The sequence below is a fragment of the Astyanax mexicanus genome, chromosome 5 (assembly GCF_023375975.1).
Source record: "Astyanax mexicanus isolate ESR-SI-001 chromosome 5, AstMex3_surface, whole genome shotgun sequence".
In the NCBI taxonomy this organism is placed as follows: domain Eukaryota; kingdom Metazoa; phylum Chordata; class Actinopteri; order Characiformes; family Acestrorhamphidae; genus Astyanax; species Astyanax mexicanus.
Genome location: NC_064412.1, coordinates 13,216,385 through 13,234,888, shown reverse-complemented (window position 1 = coordinate 13,234,888; position 18,504 = coordinate 13,216,385). Strand labels below are relative to the sequence as shown.

Here is an 18,504-nt window from a genome sequence, read left to right as displayed (position 1 = left end):
CTCATGCCCGCAGCAAAATGCTTTTAATCAGAGTGCAGCAGTGATGATACCACTGGCATCCAGACTAGAGATGCTAAACTGCTACAACAGAAAACAGTAGCAAGGGCATTTTCATTTAATGTATTTTGACAATAATTATACTTTAATTTCTGTAGCCCCTCTTACACGCTCAGGGTTTCATTTTGAGCCATGCATGCAAAACAAAATCCAACATTATGCATAGTAAAATACAGTCAAGGTAGTAGGTCGATAGAATGGAAATAATTAACCTGATATGAACTGCTGTTTTGCCTTTTGCCCAATAAATTTGAATATGAAAGTGAATAAAATTATGCATGCATGCATGGATGGGTGGATAAATGGATGGATGGAACTGGTAGATTGTGGTAGTGTTATGCCTTGACATGAACCGGGGTGGGTTTCCCAAAAGCTTCTTAGTTCAACATGATTCTTATATAGTTCAGCAATCATCAAACAGAGCACTCTCCCCATGTTAAGATGTTCTTAATGCTAATATGCTTTTTGGAAAACTGGGCCCAGGTGTTATCCAGGTGTGTCATATGTTTTAACATAAAAGAGTATGAAATACTTGTGAAGAGGGTACTGAGGTAAAAAATACCAGATACACTTCTAAACACAAAAGTGCTATAAAGAGTTTACGTGTTAAAGAAACATTTTGTTCACATCAAGAATCATTTTATAAAAGAGATTTGTGTGTAAAAGAACCTTTATAATAGAAAAGGAACCTCTACACACCTTTTGTAAACCTTTAAAATGTTCTTGACACTTTAGGTCTTTTTTATCTATTATCAATTTCACAAAATGATTCTTCCTGGAACCAGAAGTGATTTTTATGCAATGTCACTAAATTAACCTTTTGTAGCTACTTTATTTTTAAGAGTGCAGCATTGGGGGCAGTGGCACCAAAATATCTGACTATAAGAGAACTGTAAAAAGGACTACTTCAGGAGATCTAAATAAAAAGACAGTTTTTTAAAGATTAAACGGGAAAAATCGTGTCTAGGCAAATCAATAAGAAGTAAATTCTAAGGCAATTAGTGAAATAAACTCAGACATAAAATTGGGCAGAGACTAATTGTATGGCCTATATATCAAAAATAAATAATTACTTAAATTAATTAAAACTGGCACAGTGCTGTGGATTTAAAAGACATGAAATCCAAAATTCTAAAGATTCTTAAAGACTTACAGCGGAAATAGATACAACTGTAAGTCCATCACCCTTGGAGTTCTCCTCTGGGTTCGAGCAAGACATTTGTAGCTAGAAGGAGAAAGCAAGTTCAGATCCAAATAGCGGTTTGGTTGCTGAAAGTCCAGTTCTTTATCAAAACCACTCCTAAGCTGGAGAGTTAATAGAAAGTTCAGATGCAGCAGTTAAGATATTGAGTAAGAAAAGGCCATATCAGGGAAACAATGCGTGCTTTACAGAGCAAATTAAATTGCCAGGACTATCCAGTTTCTGAACAATGCTCAGTCCTAGTAAAGCCACCAGGGACAAGCTTAAGCAAAGTAACATTCATACACAAGTTATCCAGCAGATAGACAATACCTCTGGAGCCAATGTTTTATTTTGAGATTTCTTATTCACAGTAGCACATTTTATTTTGGTATAATAAACAACCTATATATAAAGCATTCCTCAAACGTGTAGTTGTTCAGTGGCCAAGGTTTTCTGCACTGGATTTTAAAGGGTAATGTGGCTAAGAATAATGGTACCCTATGATTTAGACATCACACACTTGCCTCAAACTGTAACAAACCTTTTTATCTATTCTGTGATCCTATATGACATACTGTTACACATAAATATGTGTAGCAATATTGCTATTCAGTACGTGAATGTCACATGTCAAGACACGTCATTTAATAGTTTTATAATAAAGCTAAAGGAAGAGCTTTGGACACTCAAACATGTATTAACTGACTACTTTCAGATTAAGAGTATATTTGTGAACACTATTCCTTTAACTGCTGAAGTTGATTATGCCATTGCCTCATAGCCGCATGCCTGTGGCCTGAGGTCTAGTACAGTTTCTCATTGCAAGTAATGGATGGCAGGGTCATATTCTCTACCTTGTCATTAAGAGACTTACTGGCAACTTTATATCTGTATTACTGAAAGCAATGTTGGCCATTCTCCTCGGACATGTTGAAGAACTGGGCCACTGGCATATTTATATTAACCTTTCAATAAAACCTTTACATTTATAAGCAAAGTTCACTTGATGTTAGATAAGAAGAGTGGTCCAGTGGACTAAGGCCCTGTCACCATAATTAGAGGATAGCTTGTTTAAATCCTGGATCATACTGTTTTCCATCAGCAGCCGGAGTCCGAGCGAGCACTATTGGTCTTGCTGTCTTTGGGGTGGGTAGATGGCGCTCTCTTCCTTCTTCACTCTTAGGGTGATGGTGTTTAGCACAGGCATCTGTCAGCTGATACGTTAGTGATGGGACTCTGTGCTATTCTCTGAGCATGGTGGCCTCCCAGTGATACTGCATCAGTGGGGTTCTAAAGAAGGTGGTAGCTGGCTTCACGTGTCAGGGGAGGCCTGTGCAAGTCTTGAAGAACGATAGAAAGGAAGAAATGAAGGCTTTGACACTAATCAGTCTAGATTAGGATAAAGTCAAACTGGAATGAAAACTGATGAGGTTTATCCAGTAGCTTGGAAAGTGATGCTGTTGAGCAGATATTTACCAGTTTTGTCTTGTTTATGGTGAAACCTGAATTCTTATTTTAGCCAATATAGTGGCATTTCTATCTTGTTTAAAACGGTTTCTGGATCTGTGTGTGAGATTAATTTATGGAGATTTGGACAATTTTTAATGGTGTTAGCTTCCCATGATAAGACTAATAAATACACTTGCTACTTGAAAGTCAGTTTAGCCATTTTAGTCATGTTTGCATCTCATGACATTTTTTTTTTCATCTCATGACAATTCTTTTAAGGTGTTAGCTTACTGTGATAGGCTAATACACACAGTGTTTTAGAGGGAGTATAGCCATTTTAGTCATGTTTGCATCTCATATGGATGGAGAGGCTTCCAGAAAAGCTGCTGCAGACAAAAACAGTGAGAGAAAATAACCTATGTTATGTTATAATACCGCCTACATTGTGGGCAGGGTCTAATTATAGCTGTTAGCTAACTTAGCTAGCTGTGTTTATCTTGTATGTATCTGTCTGTGTTTGTGTTTGACTCAAAACTATAATGCAGATATTGTCAGTGTTTTTTGTGATTAGTAATGATCATTTGACAATGATTCTTCAGCTTCCACACGTATGAAGGATTAATTTAATAGACCTCAATTGGGTGGGATTTTGGGGTTTACACTACTGGTTTCAACAAAATCACCCACTATTGCTTTAACAAACACTTCAGACGCCTGATTCATGAGCTTCGAAACAAATGAAAACAAACATCATCATAAGCTGTAAACAAATCCATCTCATTGCAGCCCACACCATCTCACAGATAAACACATCAATTAACACCAGGCCTCTTGTGGGATGTTTTGGTGTTGCTATGTGTAAGAACCAGCCAAAGACACACACAGCATCCCAGAGTCATCACTATTCTTGGACATGTCCATCATCCTTATTCTCTGCTATTTTAGATTATTTTAGATGTTCACAGAACACTACAGCAGTAATCCACCTACAGGGCTAGCCTATTCATTAAATGGCTGGAATGTGGTCATGCAGTAAATTCTCAGAGTGTTAAAGTGTGGCATTGTGTGAAATACATGCCAACGAAGCCTAAAATGAGCCCAAGCTTCCCAAACAAACAACAGTAACCCTCTTTGTTTGCCTGGGTTTTTCTGTTATGTTCCAAAAGCAAACCAAGAACATGCTTATCTGCGCATGGAGAAAAACAAGTCCTTTCAGCTCACGTCTAAAAAGACGCCTATCTGTCATCGTACTGGATGTTGACCCTCATAAATGGCTCTTGTTTGCCACTCCTGGCTGCTTATCCTGGCAGCAAGTGAACTGTTTGCAGAGTAAATTATTTAGACGATAGCGTCTGAACAAGGCCTGATTAATGTTTAGCAGAGAGCTGGGGAACAGGGACATCCACTGGCACTGACACAAACAGAGGACATGCGTATTGGGCAAAGCTGCCCTGAGATATCCTTCAGCTGTTGCTCAGAGCCAAGACCAAGAGACAGTATGAGATCACTCATATTTATATTGCTTTAAAGTGATATTATTTAACTAGTACCAGACTCATGTATGTCTTCAGTTGCTTAAAAAAGTTGGAAGGCTGTGATGTCACTGATGTTAAAGGTTACTTTCGTTAAGGGAAGGTTATCCCATGATGATAGCAAATATTAGACATGTATGTATCAGCAGTGTTTTTCAACTGTGATAAAAGAAGCTGTGCATGAAAATCTAGTTGCCTGTGCCAGAAATGGATGCACCTTAAAGTAGCTAAATTCACTCACTGAAAGGGGTGTCTGGATACTTTTCTACATATATCATACTTGAATTAAATTCTGTAATGTTAATCTACCATATAAGTCCACATTGGTCTTTTACTTCAGATAAATACAGGTTCTGTATCTCTTAGCTCATCAACAAATTCATATTATGAAGCAAAATTGGATGTAGAACTAATTGAGTTCCACATTCAATAATCTAAAAAAAAAAAAAACTGGCTACAGACATCTGTGGTAAAGTAATATTTGACCTTGCACTGTAAGTTTTGAAATGGTCACTTTGCAAATCAGCATTGCTGCAACTGCATCTATATTATCGCCAAGTGCTGTCAGTGCTAACAGTGGAGCAATTTTCACTCCTCATCACATGCCATGAGAGGTGGGGACTGGGGAATGACCTCAAGAATCAGGAGCTTCAGTGTGTGTGTGTCTGTGAGAGAGAGAGAGACAAAGGGAGAGAAGGGGAAAGAAACAATTACTGCCCATGTAACTTACTACTTAATGTTAAATGGATATTTGTATATATTTAAGTAACTGTTTTTTCACAATGTGTGAAAAGAAGCAAACAGATATATTGTAATGATACAAGCAGCTTAAAGATGTTGCAGTTACAGAAAGTGAGAGAAAGACCCTCTAATAAGCTTTGATTGAATGCATGTGATCAGTAAATCTGTAAATAGATTACTCATTGATTGTCTGTAACCTCTGTGAGGACATGTCTGCTTGAGTTACTGCTCAGTGTTTAAAAGTCTGGTCTGATTGGAAGTTTTGGGCTATTTTCCCACAATATTCTGTACAACATAGCTTTCTGAACACGGATTCTCTACTGACAGAAAACTGCAGATCAGGACTAGGCCTATTATGGGTTAATATCGATATAATGTGCAGAAATGTACATCTTTGTAAAAGTGCTTTTACAACATTTTATGCAGTTCTTTTATTGTGGGGTGGGGGTTTCCTGTCCACCCTGAAATATTAAGAAAGTAACCTTTGGTATCAGTGACATCACAACCTTCATACTATTTTCTTTTCAAGCAACTGCATGACAGGAATGAAACGTGTTTACATTTGGAATATGTGATTTCTGTGTGGTCTAAAGTCTTATAAATTTGTAAAATAGTCGGAAGAAATCAATCACTAGTCAAACAGGCAAAAGACAAATTTTTAAAGTTATGCCATATACAGTATATCATAAAAAAAAGCTCTGAGCAACCCATATTTCAGAACACATTTAATCTGTTACAGTTCCAGTTCAGTACCATTGTTACTATGACTGCGGGCTGTGTGCATCAACCACAGAGATCTGGCAGAGACACCAGTGTTAGAAAATCATGGCCTCATAGGAGTAGACCAGAGTGGTTTACAAAGAATCTAATAAGTGTATTTTTTCTTTCAGAAGTCTTGCAGCATGCAAAAAACAAATATAAAAAAAGTGGAGTTCAATAGCAGTTTTCTATTTTTTTAGAAGATTTGAAACAGAAGATAAAACATGTTTCTTGTTTGACTGAGCAGATTAGAGATTGACAGAAATAAATCAGCATGTGTTTATAGAATTATAGAAATTAATGAATTAATGAACACTGTTCAACTCTACCAGTGTCTCATTTATAGTGGTAATAGTGGTTATAGTGGCATAAAGAAGTCCAGTTAGCTCAGAACATAGACTATACACTTTGTATATACTTATATAGAGTCTATGGCTCAGACCTGTTTGGATGGTAGCAAAAACCTTTAGAGAGAAGAATTCCCACTTTAGAATGTGTGTTGAGGGTTTGTCAGACACTATTTTTGGTCCACTGTGTTATATTAAGTCCAAAGTCATTGCAGAGTTTTCCCGGAAAATCTTACACCACTTCTTGCTCCCTCTGCTGACATCTTTTATGGAGATGCGGATTTCATTTTTCAGCAGAATTTGGCGCACAGCCCACACTGCCAAAAGTACCAGTTGTTATTCTAATCTTCTGAGACACTGATTTTTGGGTTTTCATTGGCTGTAAGCCATAATAATCAACAATAAAATAAATAAATGCTTAAAATAGATCACTCTGTGTAATACATATATATAATATATGATTTTCACATTTTGAACTGAATTACTAATATGAAGTAATTTTCTAATGTTGTTCAATTTTTTTTTGATGCACCTGTAAAAGCTCTTTGTAATGAACATGAATCATGATGAACATGAGTAACAGATGCTGTACATACTGTATATCTCTAACAACCCTTAATGAATGTATTGTAGCTGCACCTTAAATCACCTAAACATTTATATCAGCATGTGTTTAATGGAATGAATGAATGAATTAATTAATTAATGAAAAAGACCATAGTTTGCTCAGGACTTATTTAGGATTTATTTTTTAACTGTACATACTGTAAATAGGAAATATATAATATTTATACATACTGTATAGTCTATGGCTCAGACCTGTTTTTATGGTAGCAAAGAACGTTTAGAGAGAATTCCAAGATTTGTTGACTGTTTCTCAGACACTATTTTGTCATCACAGACCTTTATCAAATGTTCCAGTATATTTTTAAAGTATTTAAACTTTTAAAAAGTTTTAACTTTCAGTGGCTGTAAGTCCAGCATGAGCTCACCAACCAGTCAGCACACAGCAGTAATGCTACAGTCTTTACTGCCTAAAACACGATTACCTGAGGACAATTGAAACAAGTAAGTTCGTTTTTTTGCTAAATGCAAAAAATACATAATTTTTCTTCTTAAAAATGAAGACATGTCCTATATAACTGTATAGTTAGCATATTTAATGTGTGGTTTTAGCTGTTTAGCTCCATTTACCCCCATTCATTTTAGACTCCCTCGCGGGCTCCCTCTAGCGGTTAGCAATAATTTTTCGCTATGACGTGGGCAGTCTGTATAAACGGGCTCTGCCGGTAGTTTAGTGTTGTGCTGTATCGCCCCCTGCTGGGGACAGAGAGAGTCTGCACGCCAGTGTTAATGTTGGTATGGTAACAGAATGCAAACGTGGAAAAGCGCCATGTGTTTTCTTTACTAGAGGAGAGAATAGTTTAAGTTAACTAGCTAATCCTACTGTATTCATCAGAGAGACTCACACTGACGGTCTTTCCTACAGGATGTTGTCACCATTTTCTTCTGTTCAGGGTAAGACCTTATACTGCACTTCTAAAGTTATCGATCAGTAACCTGTATCTTGTGCTGCAACAAAGCTGTTTACATTTTAAACAAACACTGTGTTACAATACATTTGGACCACAGTGGACCAACAGCAGCAGATGACATGTCTCTCCAAACCAACACTGATTGTAGAAACTTCACACTAGACCTCAAGCAGCTTGGACTGTGTGTCTCTCCACTCTTCCTCCAGACTCCTTTGATTTCCAAATAAAATGCAAAATTTACTGATGGTCAGTGATGGATTGAGTGCCAGGCAACGTTATCTGCTGGTGATAGTTTTCCGGCAAAATCTTACAGCACTCATGCTTCTCTCTTCTGACAACTTTTGCCAAAAGTACCAATTGGCCTTAGTTAGGTTATATAGTTACTATTATTAACATTATTTTTTGGGTTTTCATTGGCTGTAAGCCATAATCATCAACAATAAAATAAATAAACGCTTAAAATAGATCACTCTGTGTGTAATGCGTCCATATAATATATGACATTCACATTTTGAACTTAATTACCGAAATAAAATACATGTTGATATTAATTTTTTTGAATATTTTTAGCTGCACATTTTAATCATCTAACCAATACAATGTATAATAGCAGCCTCTCTCACACCCCATATATTATATTCAGGAGATTTTGGGCTAAGTTACTCAAATATGTCTTAAAGGGTAACGTTAACTAACTAAACTCTAGTACATTTTTACATTAATAGCTGAAATATGTTGGTCTGTAATAATAAAATATACAAGCCCATCTTAAAATACTTAATAATGAGATGCAGAATATTAAGTGAATTTATGTCTTTCATATATTTCACATTTATTTTATTTATATTATCTGCCCCAGGGCTTTTAATGTGAAACGAAATTTGGCTAACTGGCAATGCTAATCGCTCGCTGGCGGTGCTAACTGTATTTCGAGCTGAATTAGCGGCTGTTGTTTGATAAACAGATGTATGGCACTGTGCTGGTTAGATTAGTAGGGTCTGGGGTTTGATATGATTTGTGGATTATGACTTTATTTCACTCTAGTCGTCAGTTATTCACCTCAGAACACCGGAATGCAGCTAGCGGCTTACTGCCAGCTAACCGCCCAGCTTAAATGATAAGTATTCCGAGATGTATTAATAGAGTATGTTTGATATCAGAATGACGTTACTTCGTTGGTTAGATTTGGTAAGTGCTGCTGTTTAATATAACGTGTATTATGTCTGTACTTTACTCTGGTCTTCAGTTATTAATGTTAGAACATCAGCACCAGGCTACAGAACCGGTGTTCTGTCGAGTTGTGCTACCTGTCGATATGTGCTACTTAGCGGCTCTGCGCAAGCGTAAAACTCGCATGTGTTTTTCCTGATAATTTAGGTTTTTTTCTCGGTGCATTTTATAATCTGGACTCACTGGCCTGGTTGCTTAAGTGTTACAACCGTGTAAAAAAGTAATTATTTTTTAGCATTTTTTTATTGAATTATAAAAAAGGTTTCTAATCACCTATAGTGCCTTAACTTTACTCAGATACAGTGATTTAGGCCATTCAAGTATTATACCTACACTACTACTGTACTATACATGTTCTAATATTTTGTCTTTTACCTTAAATACACACTAGGGTCACCTGTCTTTTTCAAAGGTGTGGTGTGAGGTGTGTTCAGGTAAATATATAGTAACTAGGCCTGTCATGATAACAAAATTTTCAGGACGATATATTGTCCCAGAAATTATTGTGATAAACGATAATATTGTCATTTTAAAGTGCCACTGTAGAAAAAGCTTTTTTCTGCTTCTGGGCTCCCAAAGGAGCTTTAAGACGATGTGCCACAGTAACAATATACTAGCATAATAATACTATTACACCATTTTACAGTTAAACTAACTTAAAATTACTATTAAGAACAGACATTGGGCTTCCAATATAAAAATATTTTTTTATCCTAAATAACTAAAACAAATAAAGTACAACCACCCTGGGACTCTGTGGGTTCTGATAAAACTGCACTAAATATTAAACAGACCTTTATAAAAAAAATAATAATAATAAAGTAACAACATATACATTAAAGTAACATTAACATTAATTCAATTTTTTTAAACTTTGGATATAACACAAAGGCACTTGCAGATTCCTTTTTCTAATCATATTTGTATATACTGTAAAACACACATTAGCTCAAAAACACACATGTTCATATGATCGAAGACACTTAGCTCTTGAACCTTTTTTTTTTTACATATCTGCTTGAGACATAACTGCATGCCACGTTTAGCAGTAATCTAGGGTGCATTATTTTTTGCTCATTAAGTGTATTGGTAACCACCTTTACAACACTATGTTATACTTATCCTTGTGGATTTAGTCAAAAACACATTTGATAAAAAGTGTATGTATGTTTTGGTATTGGCAGATTTTACACTGGCCAATTTGTAATATCAGATTTAATCATTCCACAATTCTCATATCAACACATTCCCAGTCTGATTTTGAGTGTTATTTGTATTCATGTAGAGGGAAACCTTGATGAGATCAAGAGCGAACCAAATCCCTTTAAGATGCCTGAAGACAACAACATCTTCCTCTTGAGAAATGCAGAGAAAACGCCGAGGAAACAAGTATGTAATACAATATTAACCTCATATTAGCTTTAATTACATTTCAAAATGAATCTATCAAGAGATCTATCAAGTTATAAAAAAAAAAAATGCAATGTTGGAATATTTTCATTCATCAGGACATGCTTAGTCAGAACAACTGCCATATTTACAATACGTAAAACAACAGCATAAATATAGACACAAGGTTTTTAAAGAAACATAAATATATACACTCTGAGAAATGTGTTGTTCTGTGTGTGTGTTTCTTTGTCTGTGTGTTTAGGAATACAGGAAGGAGTTGAGTCTTCCTGTGCAAGAGAAGAAGACATACACAGGCAGAATGAGGGCCAAACAAACAGAGCTGAGGAAGAAATTGAGAGATGGCCTGGAGGATGAGGAAGAGGGAAAAAGCTCCAGTGCTTCCCAGCTCATTCAATATCCACCTGCATGCAAGGTGATCATGATCAAAGGTGAGGCATGGCTTTGATAAAAGGTACAGAAACACAACCACACATTCCAGACATATTCCCATCAGTGGAACATCTGACTGCAGAAAAACAGCAGCTGAAAAAACTGTCTGAAAACCATTTGCACCTGTGTCTATAGGGAGCAACCTATAGTATTATATCTTTACTGTCCGGCATGCTGAAGGTAAAGGTGCTGAGGGTGAACATGGCCATAGCAAATGCTGCAACAAAAAAAACTATTAAATGAGTATCTGTATCTGCTGGTAAGGTAGTGTTTTTAGTTAGGACCATGCCTTCAGGATATGATAATATGGGAGGAGCTGAGGGCCCAGTCTCATTTCTCATATTACCCCAACCCTTGTTTTTGAGTGTCACCTCTCCCCTTGAAACTTATTGTGAGTTTTTGCATTATGTTACAGTTACTTACTATAAACCACCTGTAATTCCCAAAACATTGAAATCTTTAAGCGCAAACTATAAAACTATTTGTTCAGTCTGGTTTTATGTAGTGCTTGTAACATTTAATTTGTTTAATTTATTTTTTATGAAATTATTAATTCTATTATTTGTTTAATTTTATTTTATATTTTCTTCTATCACCAATTTAGCTAGCTTGTTTTTTGCTTGTTCTAAAGAAAAGAGATATAATACATTACAACATCTATGCATTTAGTTCCATTTGGAGTATGCCTCTGAAAAATATCTTTAGCTTTATTATCACTTCACCCTATCCCTCTATTCCAACAATAACTGAGTGAACCTACCCCAAAATGAAAGGGTAGGGTTAAATTTTAGGGGCGAAGGATGAAATGTATTGGACCTGTAAGAGGGAGTGAGAAAAAAGATGACTAATTTGGCTTCTGAGAGTGGAAAAAACACAAACCTGGCAACCCTGAAGGGGGAAATATTGCTTATTATCTGTTAAATTGAGTTTTATCATTACATTCATTTTCATAATGTATAAATTGTCACCACCACAGCTTTTCTCATACAATAGCTAGAGCATTGCCCTAGATTTGAATAATCCAGTGACCCCTGTTTGGCACTTAGAATTGCTTTTACTGTGTATATCATCTTCATCAGTAACACATTTCTGTTCTGTCTTAGATCGTAACATTGAAAAAGAAAGCGTACGAGAGTTCATTAGCAAGAAGCGAGAGATGTTTTATCTGCAGGTAAGAACAGGATGAGACCTGCTAATGTGAGCACTGAATTCACTGAAATCTCCAATGGTTCTGATTTGCAATTTGAAAAATTTTCTTAATTTTTCTATTCTTTTTTTTCACCGTTTCTCAAAACTTCTGCCCACTTCCTCACACCCACACACCCCCTTTTCTCCCTCAGCATGCTCTGGTAGTAAAGAGAGAGGAGATCGAGAAGCTGGAAGAGGTGGCAACTCATGAAGAGAAGAAGCTTGTAAGAGCTGAAAGGATGCTTAAGGACGATGCCATGTTGTTTGACTCATTTCTCAAGGAAAATGACAAGAACACAGTGGAGGCCATCAAAATGTAATAACAAACACAAACAATTACGCAGAATCACACAACTAGAAAAGCAGTATTCTAAAATCTAGGGTGATTTTAAGATAAAGTTATCCATTTTTGTAATATGGAAGATTTATTTCGTTATTTTTGATTTTATGGTTTCACAGCTAGGGCTCTGCAAACATTCTTATTTTAAAAAATAAGAATAATAAACCTTGTAAATAAACCTTGTAAAGCTAAAATGTTGCATTTGACCTCATGCCCCAATCACCCTTGCTTTATCCTATATAGTATAACCTCTTCATGAAGTGATGAAGTTACTGCATTCATAGTAAAAGCGTATCCTAAAACTATATCTAGAACTAGATCAAGTGTTGTGAAATTGTATTTGACCATGTGTGTGAATTGTTACCTAGTGCTGAGCAGGAGACCAAAGCAAAGCTGGAGAAAATGGCTGAGATCAAGAGGCTCAATGCCAAAATGGTGGCCATTAAAAGGTACATACTGAGATCATTATGCCTAATAAAAAAGGGTTGTTAGTCTTTGGATCAGAAAAAGATGTTCATATTATGACTTGTGTGTTTAGTTAATGATTGTGTTATAATTGTGGTAATCTGAGAATAATATGAGACTTAATCCAGATCTAAGTTAAACCACAATTGGAGTCACATGACATTAGTAATATCTTTATCTTAGGAGACACATTTGAGCAGCAGGATGTTTGTGCTAAAGTCTCCTTTGTCTGTCCATCTTATCTAACTGTCTAACTGTCTAGAAGTAGTGTATTTCTCAGCGTTACTGTAGCCTTTCTGTCAGTTCTAACCAGTCCAACTATGTTTTATTTATGTTACTCTTCAACTAGACGTTTTCTTCTGCAGAATTGCAGAATGACTTATTGGAGGTGTTTTCTATACAACACCTTTCTGAGTGAACTCTAGAGACTGTTGTGTTCAAAAATTTTCAGTTCTAAAAATACGTAAAGCAGCCCATCTGACAATTATGCTATGCTCAGAGTTACATTTTTTTTCTCATTTGGATGTTTGATGTGAACGTAACCTGAAGCTGCTGGGCTGTATCTGCATGATTATGCATTGCACTGCTGCCACACAATTAGCTAAACTAGAGTAATTAGAATATTAGAAAACATGTAATATTAAAATAAATAAATGGTTTACTAATTGTGGTATTTATTTGAATGTGAAATTAATATCTCTCAAAGATTTGTAATGAGTAATGGAAAAAAGGTCACTTAATATGAACAAAAATACTTTTATATTTATTCACTCTGTATATACCACGTTTACATTTCTTGTGAAGTGCTCCTTCAGCCATTATTCAGATGTTTCTTCTCAAATGGCCATTTAATTCAAATTCAGGTCATTCCTTCTTCCCTTTTTCACTCAGTGACATCTCCAAGTATGAGGACACTCTGCAGGAGTACAAGCTCTATAAAGGCTTTTTGTTTGAGCTTTCTCCCCTGGAGTGGCAGGAGAAACAGAGAGAGAAGAACAGACGGTCTCCTAAGCCCAGCTCCACTCCACCAACCACCACTGACAAGAGAGAGAGGGAGGTGAGGAGCAGAGAGACAGAAAGAGGGAAAAAGACACCTCAGACTGATAGACGTAAGTATTGATGGAACATTTATTAGAAGAAGACAAAACTTTAAAACTGTAAACATTGAACTTATGATCAGTGTTAACATACAGGAAGGGAGAACCGGAGCTCTGTAGGATCCCGAGAGCTTCCCCCTCTTCGTGAGGGCAGAGCTCCATCCAGATACAGCATGAAGTCAACTCCTCAGAGTGGTAAAATGTGTGTACAACATAAACACATACATACAGCTCTGGAAAAAAAAGGAGACCACTTAAAAATGTTTTTTTTTTTTTTTTTTTACAAAATTGGTAACCTCTGGAATATAATCAAGAGGAAGATGGATGATCACAAGCCATCAAACCACCAAGCTGAACTGCTTGAATTTTTGCACCAGGAGTAAAGGCATAAAGTTATCCAAAAGCAGTGTGTAAGACTGGTGGAGGAGAACATGCCAAGATGCATGAAATCTGTGACTAAAACCAGGGTTATTCCACCAAATACTGATTTCTTTGCAATATTTGAGGTCTGAAAACTCATTTCTCATTTTCTGTAAATAAATGCTCTAAATGACAACATTTTTATTTGGAATTTGGCAGAACTGTTGTCTGTAGTTTATAGAATAAAACAACAATGTTCATTTTACTCAAACATATACCTATAAATAGCAAAATCAGAGAAACTGATTCAGAAACTATAGTGGTCTCTTAATTTTTTTTCAGAGCTGTACATGTTCAAATTTAGAAGTGCTGTTTATGAGAACTAAAAAGTTGTGTCTGTTATGTTTGTAGAAGTCCTGCATCTGAAACAGACAGCTCAGAATATGAGGTTAGTATGAATCACAGCCACATTCTCATTCCCAACCTGTCCTATTTTTACCACATTCCTTTATTAGTTTTAGGCTTTTAACATTTACTTAGAAACTTTTAGTCACAGCTACAGAACAGGAGATATTTAAACAGTTTAAACACTCTTAGAAATGATAAAAATGGAACGTCCTAATAAAACGTTGGCTTTCTGTATGAAATATCTATATTATAGAGTTTTGTCATTGTTGTTAAAGTGTAACTGTTTAGTCCAGCAAAGACTTTCTAGTAAATTTTGGAGAATTGCTGTGAGAATTTTATTTTGCGTTTAGTAACAAGAAATGAGGTCCGGATGTTTACTGATCATTACCTCACATAATTCCCATCAGTCCCCCCCAAAAAATAATAATTCTAATAATTCTATTTACCTCTCTGGCACAGCTAGCATTAGGCTTGCTGTTAATATGTTTTTGTTTGTTGGCTCCACTAAGAGTTCTATTGTATTGGCACTTCTTCTCTATACGGACTAGACAAGCTTTGTGTCAGCAGTATGAAGAACATTAAGTAGTTGAATGCATTCATTAGAAGGGTTATCAACAAACATTTAAAAATTTACAGGCAACTTTCCAGTCAGGCCTAATTTTGCACTACACATCATTCTTAATGGAGATTTTCCATTGAAAGAAAAGTATAGTCTTCAACTAGACATCATCTCTGCCCTGGAAACTAACTCATATTACATAATATTACAGACCTTTTGGCATAATAGAATTTCACCCATATTTGTCATGGCGCCCCCTGCAGGAGGAGCCGGAGCTGTATTTCACTGAACCGCAGCAGCTGTTGGACTTACTGAGTGAGCTGGAGGAGCAGAATCTCTCTCTGATCCAGAACGCTCAGGAGACGGAGGAGGGCCTGGTGGAGTTCAGGAACACTGTGGAGCAGACGCGCAAGAACATGTGAGCACATAAAGAGCTTAGAGCTTTATTAGCTAGTGCTTGAGCAAATGCCAAAAATCAAGCACATTATTTTACAAGATATTCAAAAGCCACTGCTGAATAATTTAATGGGGTTAAAGACTGAGCTAAATTATTTTATAAATTAAACTATGCGATACATAGAAACAGGATGCCCTTTATTTTGGTTTTAGCTACTTTTTATATTGTGGCCCCCTGTAAGAGCAGTTTTCCAAGAACACAGTATCATTTTTAAATTACTAGTTTAACATGTAAAGATTGGTAAAAGGCAGTGGTTCACTTTGTATTGGTTTTAAACCTGGAACTCTAGATGGCAGTGTTGTACTTTGTGGTTGAATCTCATTGTTTCTGATTGTATAAAGAGTAAGCGTTTCTTTTACTCAGATTTTATAAATATTGTAGTGTTTTTTATAGTAAATGAGCTAAAATGTAAAAATTTAAACAGTCATAATATATCCCCTTGTTTACAGTATTGCAATATATGGGGATACATAAAATTATAACTCCTGTATTTTTATACATATCATATTACTAAGTTCTTGCAAAAACACCCCTTCTAACTTCTGGGTTCTTCCACAACCAGAAAAGGCTACTGAGGACAGACCTGTTTAGCACTGAACTTTTCTGTATGCTAATAGGGAGCATGAAGCACTCCAGCTCAAGCAACAGATTGACATCATGACAGAGACCATTCAGAAAGAGAAAGAGAGGACCGCAGAACTAGAACTCAAAGTCAGACTCTTCAACTTCGGAAATGAAAACACAGATGAGGTAGGAGAAGAATGTGTGTTTGTGTTAAATGCTTTTACAGCACAGCTTTGAAACTGTTAAATAAAGACATTTTTAGTTACACTATAACTACCTCAGCAGTGCTGCTGGAGTTTTTAAACACTGCATCCACTCACTGTTTACTCTAAAGCCCTATCCGGATGGGATTAGTTTTTCAGGGGGACGTCTGTGAAAAATATTTCACACTTCTACTCAGTGATAAAACTCTTGCATCCAGAGTTTTTTTTGCTTTCTCGGTCACGTGACATCACGTTCAGTAGCGCCTCCATTTCCACTCGCTGTTGTGTTTATGTGGATCTCCTTGGAAATGTGCACCCATAGTGTAATTACGGTGCGTGGCAGTGGACAAATAGCTATTATATTAAACGCGAGAAGATGAAACTCAGAGATTTGTGTCCGGACTAGACTAAAATTACCGGAGGACCACAGAGTTTAGTGAAAAACAGTAGATAATTCAGCCTGTAATTTTCTCAGAGGACGTCTGAGAAAAACTTGTACACGGTCGTTCTGGACGGGAATAAAATCACAGAGGACCCCCTATAAAAGAGAAAATTACCCCAGGACCCCCTGAGAAATTAATCCTGTTTAGAAAAGGGTTTAGACACTGTTACTTAGCTACTCCATGCGGTAGATGTAAAGCCAGAAGCTCATCTATCGCTGCACAGTGTGTGTTCGTCACATTGATCACAACAAAGCTGCTCACAGGACACTGTTGGCTGGATATTTCTGGTCAGTGGTTTATTCTCCACCAACACATTCTAATCTAATCTGGAACTCTTATCAGAAAAGATGTTTATACTGTTTTTCTTGGTTTCAGCTTTTGTTCTTATTGTGCTTTTTTTTTTCTCATCCTCCCCTGTTCCTTGTCAGGACGACACACTGAACGCTCTGAGCCGGAAGGTGGAGGCGGTGTATCGAAGCTGTATAGGAAGCACTGAAGACAGTTTGAGTACTCTGCAGATGCTGACGACTATTGAAGGCCGGCTTGGAGAGCTGCTGGAGAAAGTGGAGATGATTCCTGCTGATCGGCTCGCCATCGCTGAGAAAGCCAAGGAGAGGGAGAGGAGACTCAGGTCTAGTTGATATGCATTTTAAAAAACAACAAAACACAATGCTCTGTAACTTTTTCCCATTTTTTAGAACTTTAACAAGAACTGGCTAAGTGTTTTTAAGTAGATTTGAAAACTAGAAGTGGTGGGAATAACAATTTGGCAACAGGGTGAGGGATACTATTTTCATTAGGTAAAAATAGTACCCCGATTTTGCACTAGATGTTTTTAGTGTACGAACAGAGAGATTCAGATTTTTTGTGTGAAATATTGATTTGTTAGAAAATACAGGAATCACAAGCAAAAGTGTTTTTTCTCTGACATATATATAAAAAAATATCCCATACCTGCAAATAACCTGCATTTGACATTTGTTCATATCCAGATTACAATAAAACAAACAAATGTAGCAGTAGGAGTCTTGCCCAATATCTCACACTAATGTATTGGTGGTATTTAATACATTGTGTCAACTAGCGGTGTTGAAGAGTTTGACTGTTCTTATACAGCCCTTCAAAAATGTAAAAGAACAGTATGTACAAAAAATACAGCAAGAGCAAGCATTGCAAAATGGCTAATGCAGTCCAATTTCAAAGCACATCTATGTTTTACTCCTGGCCTACAAATTAAGCACAGACAGCTTGTTATTTCTTTCTCTGACAACTTCTCCACAAGTTTATTTGTGTATGAATGTCTTTTGTGTTCCTGTAGATTGCGGGATGAGAAGATCTATCTGCAGAAGCAGCAACAGGAAGAGAGAATGAAGAAAGCCATGGAGAGAGCTCAGGCTCAGATCAAGAGAACGGTCAGTTTCAGGGCAAAAAAATGCAGATGCATTTATATTTATATGAATAATTGAAAAAAAATAATCACCTTTTTGAGACTGAAGCATTCCTGTGCTTATTTCTACAGTCTGGTAAGAAGCTGATGCCTCGCTCACTGCCTCCTGTTCGCAAACTCAAGGACGACCAGCATGATGACGTCACAGACAAAGAGAAGGAGGAGCACCTCTACTTTTTCACCTAACGCACATATTGTTACTCTAATGGCTCACTGTGGGGTTTATTTTCCTTAGTAAATTAGCGAAAAGTCATTATTTGTTTTGTACTTTCAGCACTAGTGAAAAATCTTATGAGGT

General features: G+C 36.5%; 1 protein-coding gene across 3 annotated transcripts in view; it reads left to right on the top strand.

Annotated features, from left to right (window-relative positions):
- The window catches only part of cfap100 (cilia and flagella associated protein 100), a 91,188-nt gene extending 72,729 nt beyond the window's left edge, over window positions 1–18,459 (top strand). The window contains exons 1-14 of one of the 3 annotated variants that reach the window (XM_022675695.2): window positions 7,397–7,586; window positions 10,119–10,222; window positions 10,488–10,674; window positions 11,779–11,846; window positions 12,016–12,179; window positions 12,572–12,652; window positions 13,560–13,777; window positions 13,862–13,967; window positions 14,537–14,573; window positions 15,356–15,510; window positions 16,167–16,299; window positions 17,188–17,390; window positions 18,078–18,171; window positions 18,279–18,459. In XM_022675695.2, the coding sequence (XP_022531416.2) occupies window positions 7,559–7,586; window positions 10,119–10,222; window positions 10,488–10,674; window positions 11,779–11,846; window positions 12,016–12,179; window positions 12,572–12,652; window positions 13,560–13,777; window positions 13,862–13,967; window positions 14,537–14,573; window positions 15,356–15,510; window positions 16,167–16,299; window positions 17,188–17,390; window positions 18,078–18,171; window positions 18,279–18,392 (1,692 nt within the window). In that variant the 5' untranslated portion in view covers window positions 7,397–7,558 and the 3' untranslated portion in view covers window positions 18,393–18,459. Of the gene's footprint in view, window positions 1–7,396; window positions 7,587–8,536; window positions 8,792–10,118; window positions 10,223–10,487; window positions 10,675–11,778; window positions 11,847–12,015; window positions 12,180–12,571; window positions 12,653–13,559; window positions 13,778–13,861; window positions 13,968–14,536; window positions 14,574–15,355; window positions 15,511–16,166; window positions 16,300–17,187; window positions 17,391–18,077; window positions 18,172–18,278 lie in introns of those variants that run through there. The other 2 variants (XM_049479140.1, XM_022675696.2) reach the window with 2 other exon arrangements.
- Window positions 18,460–18,504: the final 45 nt, after the last annotated feature.